Below are 10,689 nucleotides of genomic sequence, written 5' to 3'. Positions count from 1 at the left end.
TCAGTCCTGTTTTTGTAGCCACAAGTGTGCGCGGCTGTGAAGCAGAATTCCTTGCTTGTCTAATGCACAACTTTCCAATCCTGGGCCTGGTACCAGGAGAGCCTTCTGGCCTACACATGTTATGAAAAAGGCAATTGTATTAAAGTTACATTTTTAATTTTAATTCTCATGCCTGCTTTATCAAGAGATTTGAATAAATATAATAAATTATAAATAAATAAAAGTAATTATATATAAATAATTATTTTTCTGTGTAGGTAGAAAGATAAATATATTTCTTTTTGGAATATATTTATTTTTTTACCTACCTACACATAAAGATGATTTATTTATTATTATTGTTATTAATAATAATAATAATAGGCAAGAGTTCATTATGAGCAGTAGCAAAACAAAATGTAGCTCATCAGTCTTCACTTTGCATGTCCATGCACCTCTGAATATCATGATAAATTCTTTCCAAATGGTTACAAAAGCTCCCTGAAATTCCTAGCAGTCCAGCCTAATTTCAAAGTGAAGAACACTAGGTTTAGTTTGCTGCAGATTTGATAAGTGATGTTTTTGTTTCTCTTTAGACGATGTCTACAGGAGAAAACGTTCTGAAAGAGAGTACCAGCAGAAGATCGATGATGGATTGATTGTACTTCCCAATTCAGAAGCAAAATGATCCTTGGGATTATCTTCACAAAACACTGGAATTATGTAGACCCAAACACGGTGTAACAAAGTGAAAGCAGGATCAGACTTTCCAGCTTGGTGGATTAAAGGCTTTTCAGCTCTTCGTCTTTCGTTCGTGAACCAGAATTTACCTTTTTGGTAATAAAGTGACTCAAAGTCAACAAGTATTTATTGGCGAAAGGATTTGAATATTGCTACATTACAGAATGATAGTTTGGAAATCATCCGTTCTCCAAATTCATTAATTTACTGTAACGTAGCACATGCAAGGGAAGTTGCGTGTGCTGCAATTTTCCTGGCTCTCCTCTTTATTTGCACCATGTTAAATAAAAATGTATAAAAATGGTTATGCATTAGACAGGCTTTCTTTTCCATATGCAACATGCCAATTTAAACACACTCTTACTGACGCTGAGTAAACACTTACACACACACAACTTTGAGTTAAGCTAATGCAGATGCTAAGACTGCTTGGAATTACAACCAAACTTCATCAGAGTGAGGCCAGTCGCCAGTTGGCCTGTCACAGAGGGAGCACTCTCTAGACATACTCCCTTCTGTCTCTCCTGCTCACTTATAGTGTCCAATTGGTAGAGCCCTCAGACAGATAAAGCTGTTGGGATGCTGGGCCAGTATCAGTGGGTTCCCGTCCAGCCGCACCTCCTGCATGTTATACCTGATGTAGTGAGTGTCGTTGCCCCTGCAGAACGTTCCGTCCGTCAGGGTGGTTATGTTATTGTTCTGGAGAACGAGAAAAACAAAAATAAGCTAAATTCTTCCATAGGAAGCTACATGTGCACCTTAGTTTGCTTGGAAATTGCAGTTAGGCATTGTCATATAAACAATTATTTGATTTGATTGCATGTAATCAATAACGCAACACACTTTTTTGTGACTCATGTCCAGTTCCATTGCCAGGTGTATGGTTTAATTTATGTTATTTAGAGCAGCAGATTTATTCTAATATGTCTATTTACCAGAATAGCTTTAATTGTATTGAAGTCAAAGTGTGACAGGATGTTAATATTCAGGAATCTGCACTATTTTGTGGTTTCAACTAATTCTTTTTCAACCGTGTCAAGTACTACCTTTCCCAGTGGAACCTTAGAAGATAATTAGTTGCAGTCCGGGGAAGGCTTTGGCAGGTCCTGTCTTTCTTTTGTCACTTTCCATTGCCATATGAGCCAGTCACAACAAAATTACTGGGAATTTTGGGGCAGAGGTGAATGCTTAAAGGAACACTCCGTCCAAAGAGAAAAATGTAACTATCACTTGATCTGTTGTAAACATGCATACTCTTACTCCTTAAGTGGGGCTGCAGCAATTCCTATTGACGGGATTTCACAGTTTTAAAAGACTAGGAACCCTCCTTGTAACGGCATATGAAGGTTGAAGGTGGGTGGAGCCTTAAAAAAAATAACTTAAGGGTATTTTAAGTGATTTATTTCCCAACTACCAGTTGTCACTGTCATGCAAAAATCATATCTCTTCAAAAAAAGCAACTTTGCAGTAGAAGGGGGAAAAAAAACTTCTCAACTTTCAATGGAAGTCAATGTAAATGGCTTTTATTCAAGTCACTTTGGACCATTTCTATTGGTCCAGTCGTCAATAAATGCCATATTAAAATTACGATCCAACAACAAAAATTGAGATGCAAGGCCTTTGCATGACAGTGGCCAAACACAGAAAAAAACTGACCTAAGGCTAGCCTGGCTGTATTTATTGGTCTATACATACTTGGCTTGGCTAACAGTCAGGATTGGTTGAGTTCTGCAGGGGTTTGCATGATGAATGCTGGTTACTGTAGTAAGTAAGATAACGAGGCCAATTCACTGCTGTGAATACTGCATCACACATCAAGCAACATGCTAAAAGTTGCCTCTTTAAGGGTCTGTCTGAAACTGGAGGTAGCTAGCTGACTTGCTGAAGGCAGGGCAGTGATGAACTTCAGTTCAGACATGACTGGGTGTCTTCTTGCCTCAGAATCCTGTCTGAGTAGGCAGCATTTCTTACATTTCAGGCACAGCCTAAGAAACTGCACTTCTATGTGGGTAAAATAAGTTTTTGACAGTGCAAGTAAACAGTGCTGATGGCTAAAATCCACAAAGTAACCTTGTAATCACTAGAAAAAAAAATTAAGCAATCAAGCGTGAACTAAAGTGATCACCAGAAGCATCACATATTCAGCTATCAGTGTGTATGTTTGTGTGTGTAGATGGTAAACAGACGTGAAGATGGACGACACGCAGACTCTCGGGAAGTACTGGGATAGCCTCCAGTTCATTGTCACCCAGGTAGAGATATGCCAGTTTGGTGAGTTTCTGCTCCAGAAGATTGTAATTAGAATAAAAGACAATGATCAGTGAAAAGTGATCTATGAAAAATGTTTTTCTACATATATTAACAAAATGTTACCTACACATCTGGAGTTACCTTAAAAATATTTGCCTTGACGCCTTTCGTTTTGAGTAGATTGTGATTGGCATTAAGGCAAGTGAGTTTTGGAGGCAGCATTGGGAGTCTGACCAGTCGGTTCCCTGTCAGCGTCAGTTCCTCCAGTTGGTCTAATTTGGAGAAAGCTCCATCCTCGATCTCAGAGATGATATTGCCAGTCAGGTCGATCCTTTTCAGTGTGGCTGTATTGAATGCAAATGCAAGAGAGATTTTAGAAGAGCACAGATTGTGCATAACAATAGGATTACCTCACCAAGGGTTAGATCCTCCCCTTATTTTCTCTCCTGATCCAATGGTGGGCCAAGTGTGGTCTCATATTTACTAAATGTGTACGCTCTGATTAACTCTGAAATTTAATCTGAATGACGACACTCTTGGAATTTTTTCAACCAGAAATATTGTAGGGTCAGTTGACCTAACTTTTTGTCATTGCATATTTGTGCAGTTATGGATAATTGTTGGATAATAAAGGCATTTATTTAAAAAAAATAAAAGTGGGAAAGACAGAAGTGTGTTTTTGATTATAAGAGGATTTGTTTTCCTCTTGTAGTGAAAGGAGCTGAAGGCCATTGTCATATAGCCCCCGTCTTTTACTTTAGTTGGACTTTCATCATCAAAGGTGTTCACTGGGGTCTTATTGGCTAGTTAACATTAGCAATATAAGCTAACTGTAGTGATAGTTTGTAGAAGTAAGTAATATGTTCCATCATTTCAACATTTGTTTTGTTTAAATGAATTATTTTTGGTGTAATAATAGTAATACTAATAATAATACCATTCAAAATGAACACTATCATTGTGGTACACAGTTCGCCTTGTTACCCTGTGGCCCTGACCCATTACTCGCACCTGCACCCTCGTACACCTCTTTTGCGTGTGCCCCTTAGGTGTGCAAGACCCATTTCCTTAAATTTCACCAACCCTTCTCGTAAGTCCACATCAGATGACACTTTTGGGATGCCTATTACCTACTTTTCACTGCGCTCCAATGATGTTGGACAATCGACAAATCGAAAAAAAAGGTGTAATTATTATTTTTTTTCTTTATCAAGATAGATATCATTTTGATGGTCATGTATTTGAAAATGAAGTTAGGAGAAAAAAACACTGTATAACTTAGTGTCGTAGTGATATGAACGTTTTATGATTCTTGAAATGATTCTCTGCTGCCGAACACTTTTCAATTTTAGCAGCAGCACAGTGACAATAGCAGCAACTGTTAAATCCAGGGTCGTGGCAACTGCAGAATCTGCCGTTTAAGCCAAAGTCTAAACTCTCAAATGCCTTAAATGCTCACACCTCTTTTACCAGACCCTTCAACAACCTCCAGGAGGGGCGAGAATTGGGACAGAACCTGTATCCCCAACTGTATAAACCTATAGCCTCTCCCACTGGGCCATTTTAGAATTGAAGATTACAAATATTATAGTTATTTCTTTCCCTGCAGGTACATTATTCTGTGGACACCTCTGTCCCAACTCTTACCCTTGTTCACTCAAATCCGTATAGAAGTCACATGACCCGCACCATTATTCCTATAAGGAAACAAGTAAGTGAACCATTTAGGAGTAATGGTGATGTATCAGGCCAACTGTCAGAGTCATTAATCTAATTATTTACATATGTGGATTACATGGATTTTCATTTTGTTCTCCAGATCTAAAGAGCCTTTCTATTGGTCCATTCATCACCAAATGTATACTTATGTACAGGCCAGATGCTGTATTCTAATGATATAGAAAAGGACACTAAGTTGGATGTGAAACTTATGGACAGATTTTCTTTTATAAATGGACATTGTTGTTTAGAGGGGACATTTTCCTCTAAATCTTTGCGCTACAACTACCTGCACTAGTATGGAATAAGTGATTGAATCACCCAGCTAAAGGCAACAATTTTTTGTCCTAGCAATGTCATAGATCACAGTTCTAAAATTAGACCTACAGTGAACCTCAAAACACCCTCCGTATCAGAAACTTTGTACTGGCTGGAGCTAGTGGTCAAACACTGTATGGAAAATACCACTCACTATTGCTGTAATTACACAGATCCAGGCCCAGATGTTACACTCTCTATTAAGCCACACCCAGAATAGCTCTTCTCACCAATATTTGCAAAGTCCTTGCTGCCAATTCTGGCGATTTTGTTGAAGCGTGCATAGAGGTACGCAGTTTCCTTCGGCAAGGGTGGCACTGTTGTCATCTCTGGGCTGACCTCCTCGCAGTACACAGATCGAGTCAAACACACACACAGCAGGCAAGTGGGCAGACCTGAGAAGGGAGAAGTCTTGGACTTAGTCTTAGTCAATACTCTACACATTCGGACATGAAATCTGATCTGAAGGTTTAGATGTGAATCCACCTGGATCTTCTCCCGTTACTCCTGAGCTTTGTTCATCTGCCTCACCAAGACTTTCGTAGTCTGAGACTTCAATGACATTTTTCTGTGGAGATGCATCCCGGGAGTGACAAGAGAACAGAAATTTAAGCATACTTTCAGCATTGTGCATCTAAAATCAGCAACTCAGTTCCTGGGGTGCTCATTTCACTTGAGTTACAGTATATAGAGCGGTGCATGCTACAGAGAGTTGGACACCATCCCGTTATGGACTTAACAGATTAGACTTTCCAGTGCACACCATGCATAGATCACGATTTATGATATCTGGCATTCTCTACTTATATTTGTCCAGCCAAGTTGTTTTTTCCCTGAGTATTTCATGAAATATTAAGGAAATTGCTTGTAGAAGCTCTCCTGTCAGGTCCTACTTAAGACCCCTTTGTTCTGAAGACTGCAAAAACACGAAATGAGCAGTAAATGATGAAATATGATAGATAACTTCTGGAAAACAGTCAGAAACAGTTCTACAACCTCATCAATTCACAGCATTTCATTATGCTACTTACCTTTGGTTTTTTGACCTCCATGAAGGTATTCCCATCTGTCTGCAGTCTAAAACGCAGCCCTCTTTTCAGACCTCTGTTTTGAGGCTCCCCTTTCCACTCATTTTGTGCTGCTGCACAGAACGTCAGCGGCACAATCAGAAAGGAGAAAATGAATATCCTTATGTCCATCTTCTCGAGCCGAGAAGCAGTCCTTGCCCTCGTCAGTGAGTATGTGCTGCACTGAGAGGGGCTGTACTGTGTGTGTGCGCGCATGTGCCTGGAAGGAGAGACCTTTTAAAGTGATTTTGCTGAGCGCTTTCCTCCAAACTGCTCAGTGCAAAGCTCTCTTAACCCACTGTGTGCTGCTGCAGGTCAGGTCAGGTAGATGTTAATCCATAGTTGCACTCTCATAGAAACACATGTAGGTCATTAGACCTATGGCTTGTTGTGAGGAAAATGGGAAAATGTACAACACAACAGATGTGCTGAGGGAATTAGAAGAGACAGATTCATGTTGGAAATCTGCTTGTGATTTATCCACAGACAGTGTAGCCTTGGAACTGTTTACCTCATTTAAGGAGAGAAAAATGTGCATGAGGGCCCGAAAAACACATTTGCATGGGAAGGGGGGAATAAAAAGGAGAAATATATTGATGGGAAGAAAACTTTGATTTGGAAAAAAAGGGGTAGAAGTTCTTAGGGAGGAAAAATCTAGTCAAGGACAAAGGAGAGGACCAGCAATGAAAATAAAGGGCAGCGAGTTCAACAGGAAATTATTGTTAGTTTAGGAATCTTGGCCTGAGCTTGTTTCAATACAGTGAGCGTTAAGGAACCCAACAGACGCCTTACATGCAAATAGTGTCACTTCACTTCCAGCTACGAAAACACAGCGATGGCTGACCATCTGCGGCCAGCATCCAAGAACTCGCGCCTTCCATTACCCAACACAGCTCACAAGTGAACTGACTTTTTGTGCTTGGAAAACTTCGGAAAACCTGATGCAATATACTACTAATAAATTGTCAAAGTACATGACAACACCCTACTCTACACTGAGCTGCACATAAAATAAATGTCTCCCAGACCCCATCCCTTCCACTTACTGAAACTTCCACCCCCCTCTGCTGCTCTCCTGGGTTTAGCAGAAGAGGTTCTGATAGGTTTAGCAGGACAAAGTGTGCTCACCTTCCACTTTAGACATGAAGGATATTTGAGTGGGAACATTTTGTTAGGACATTTAAACTCCTTGTATTCATCACTTGATAAGAAGAAAATAGATGGATAGAATTCGCTGCACAGCATCTGTTCAAATAAACAGACTTTTCAAATAAAAAGACTCTTCCTCTGCCTCCCTCTGGGTAGTGTTACTTAAGCTGATGGAGAGAACCCAAAAAAACAGAACAAGAAACAAAAGACAAACGATACGAGAGGACGGGGGAGAGACCAGCCAAAGCAGAAAAGAGGAAGAGAAAGACTCTGGGAGAGAGACTGAACTTATTATTGCAGGCAGACCTTTCGTTGCCGCGTAGTCCGGATATTTCAGTGCCTGCAGCTGATTCATCATGGGAACTGTGAACGGCTGAACAGATGTGAAAGTGAGCGGGGGGAAAACCTGGCGGAGTGGGCCTGCATCACATGGAGCTGCTGGGCTGGTAACGCATCACTGCAGGTTATGTAAAGTGGCTACCCAAATCATTTGTCAAATTTATTGAAAGGAACTCGGCTGCTCCTTTCACACCTGTGAACACACTGAACATTCAATATACAAATTGGAATCAACATAACAGACTTAAGCATTTGGCAGATTTTTTATGTGATGACCCTCAAAAGAAAAATAGTAGTTGTGTCATGTGCAAAAATATGGACACCATGATAAGGCGGTACGTAGTAACACCTCTCTGGCATTCTCTAGATTTATCCTAGACATCCAGTTGTCCCACATTGCAAACGCTTTGTAGCCTGCATGGAGTCTTTCTATTCTTTGTTTAATTAAAATCATTAATATGGTGAGATGGAAACAACAATATTCAGAGTGGAATACTGTAATAGGTGTCTCAGTGGACTCCTTCACTAGTCTCCTTCTTGTACAGTCACTCAGCTTGTGAGGACGGCCTGCTCTAGGCAGATTTGCACATGTGCCATATTTTTTCCATTTCTTGATGGATTTAACTGAACTCCAGGGGATGTTCAGTGACTTGGATTTTTTCTGTATCCATTCCCTGACTTACACATTTCTACAACCCCTTATCTGAGTTGCATGAATTGTTCTTCTGTCTTCATGGTTTATTGGTAGCCAGTATACTGATTAACTAGTGACTGGACCTTCCAGACAGGTGTCTTTATACTGCACTCAGGTGATCTCTGTTTCACTTAGTGTGGGAATACTACTAGACATGGATCATGGTTATTATTATTTTTTAATTGACATTAATTGACATTAAAATTGACATTAAACAAACTGACTCACTTGTATAAAGCAAAAGGGAAAACATTCAAGGGGTAAATACAGTGGGGGAAGAAAGTATTTAGTCAGTCACCAATTGTGCAAGTTCTCCCACTTAAAAAGATGAGGGAGGCCTGTAATTGACATCATAGGTAGACCTCAACTATGAGAAACAAAATGAGGGAAAAAATGCAGAAAATCACATTGTCTGATTTGTAAAGAATTTATTTGCAAATAATGGTGGAAAATAAGTATTTGGTCAATAACAAAAGTTCATCTCAATACTTTGTTATATATCTTTGTTGGCAATGACAGAGGTCAAACGTTTTCTGTAAGTCTTCACAAGGTTGGCACACACCGTTGCTGGTATGTTGGCCCATTCCTCCATGCAGATCTCCTCTAGAGCAGTGATGTTTCACTGACTTTCAACTCCCTCCAAAGGTTTTCTATGGGGTTGAGATCTGGAGACTGGCTAGGCCACTCCAGGACCTTGAAATGCTTCTTACGAAGCCACTCCTTTGTTGCCCTGACAGTGTGCTTGGGATCATTGTCATGCTGAAAGATCCAGCCACGTTTCATCTTCAATGCCCTTGCTGATGGAAGGAGGTTTGCACTCAAAATCTCACAATACATGGCCCCATTCATTCTTTCATGTACACGGACCAGTCGTCCTAGTCCCTTTGCAGAGAAACAGCCCCAAAGCATGATGTTGCCACCCCCATGCTTCACAGTTGGTATGGTGTTCTTTGGATGCAACTCAGCATTCACTCTCCTGTCTTTTATACTGTTAACAAGTTCAAACAGGTGCCATTAATACAGGTAATGAGACGAGGACAGAGAAGCCTCTTAAAGAAGAAGTTACAGGTCTGTGACAGCCAGAAATCTTGCTTGTTTGTAGGTGCCCAAATACTTATTTTCCACCATTATTTGCAAATAAATTCTTTAAAAATCAGACAATGTGATTTTCAGATTTTTTTTTTCCTCATTTTGTCTCTCGTAGTTGAGGTCTACCTATGATGTCAATTACAGGCCTCTCTCAATTTTTTAAGTGGGAGAACCTGCACAATTGGTGACTGACTAAATACTTTTTTCCCCCCACTGTACTTTATATAGGTCTTATATAGGACATGTATTTTGCCCTACAACACCCACCTTAAAAGGTTATGTTTTAGATAATATATTTAAGACCAAAGCCTTCTAATATTTGGTGGAATTCCCCCTTGACTGAAGTGTAAACAGTTTCCTTATAAAAAATATTTGAGTAGAACTAACGTTTTGTAGTGTACACAGCAACATACAAATTCGGCAAAATGCTACTTAACTACATGAAACTGTATAACTGTATCTAGTCATTACCCCCTTCCGTCATTTATGTATTGCTATTAATGTTATTCAGGACCTTTATTTTCTTTGGATTTATATACTTAAACAGTACAGCCGAATACTTCTCTTTGAGTATTCCAGCTTAGAAAGCCAGAGTCATAATGCAGGGTCAGCAATGCCACGGCACCTCCTGGAGTGGAGAGGGTTAAGTGCCTTGCCCATGGGCCCGACAGTGGCAGCTTAGTGAACCTGCATATTGGACCCACAACCTGGTTCTCTAATCACTGATCCACCATTGCTCTGTAGTGTCATTTATCTTACCTGAAAACAAAGCATGCGTTGTTATCCCATACCTTATCTGGACAAGACCTGACTGATTCACTTAAGAATCAGTTCATAAAATAAACATGGTGTAGTTCAACACTGACACGTCACATCTTGAAGCCAAGACGTTCTCAAGTTCTATTTTATGACCATTGTGCAATCACCTACTTCTATGTAGGGATTGGCATGGCCTTGGAGTCATAGTCTAGGTCCAACTACAACATCCTGCCTCTTTGAAGTAGAATAGCTTTCTAGACCTATTCTTTTTTCAGAAGTCACAGAGTGATAAAAAAGCTGCAAGCCTGACCGTGGCCCAACACTGCTAAAAGTTTTTACTCTTAGATTATTATTACTCATTTCACAACATGAGACTGAGGCTATAACAACTAATTGAGCCGGCAATTTCATTTTAATGGTTTAAGTTGGCTTTCATTGTCAAAACCTCTAGTTGACCATGTTTTGGGAAATGTTGCACAGATGCTGACCTACACCCATTAGCATCAGTATTTTGAGGTAAATAAATCCTAATTGTTCAATGATAGGAGGTATCTCTTCTCCAACAAAACATATTGATTCTCTACA

At 39.9% G+C, this 10,689-nt stretch overlaps 2 protein-coding genes across 2 annotated transcripts in view; one reads left to right on the top strand and one right to left on the bottom strand.

The window, feature by feature from the left end:
• Positions 1–3,001, top strand: part of uqcc5 (ubiquinol-cytochrome c reductase complex assembly factor 5) — a 3,811-nt gene extending 810 nt beyond the window's left edge. Inside the window, exon 2 of the mRNA XM_072697247.1 lies at positions 576–3,001. Coding sequence (XP_072553348.1) covers positions 576–667 — 92 coding nt within the window. The 3' untranslated portion in view covers positions 668–3,001. The remainder of the gene's footprint in view (positions 1–575) is intronic.
• On the bottom strand, positions 830–7,572 carry ognb (osteoglycin, paralog b). The gene is made up of 7 exons (XM_072697246.1): positions 7,530–7,572; positions 6,039–6,294; positions 5,494–5,575; positions 5,238–5,402; positions 3,112–3,314; positions 2,907–2,999; positions 830–1,419 (listed from the first exon to the last, which is right to left on the bottom strand). The coding sequence occupies exons 2-7, from the start codon at positions 6,288–6,290 to the stop codon at positions 1,249–1,251; spliced, it is 966 nt and encodes a 321-aa protein (XP_072553347.1). The 5' UTR covers positions 6,291–6,294; positions 7,530–7,572; the 3' UTR covers positions 830–1,248.
• Between the last annotated feature and the right edge of the window lie 3,117 nt (positions 7,573–10,689).

The sequence above is a fragment of the Salminus brasiliensis genome, chromosome 14 (assembly GCF_030463535.1).
Source record: "Salminus brasiliensis chromosome 14, fSalBra1.hap2, whole genome shotgun sequence".
Taxonomy (NCBI): domain Eukaryota; kingdom Metazoa; phylum Chordata; class Actinopteri; order Characiformes; family Bryconidae; genus Salminus; species Salminus brasiliensis.
This window is presented reverse-complemented; position numbering and strand designations above follow the sequence as displayed.

Bases quoted from the DNA above. Each gene is read 5' to 3' on its own strand.
- ognb (XM_072697246.1), bottom strand. From the start codon at position 6,290: ATGCGCGCACACACACAGTACAGCCCCTCTCAGTGCAGCACATACTCA. The intron at 5,576-6,038 runs GTAAGTAGCATA...GCATCTCCACAG, and splicing joins TGGAGGTCAAAAAACCAAAG to AAAAATGTCATTGAAGTCTC. The intron at 3,000-3,111 runs GTAACTCCAGAT...CTTCTGGAGCAG, and splicing joins TCAAGGCAAATATTTTTAAG to AAACTCACCAAACTGGCATA.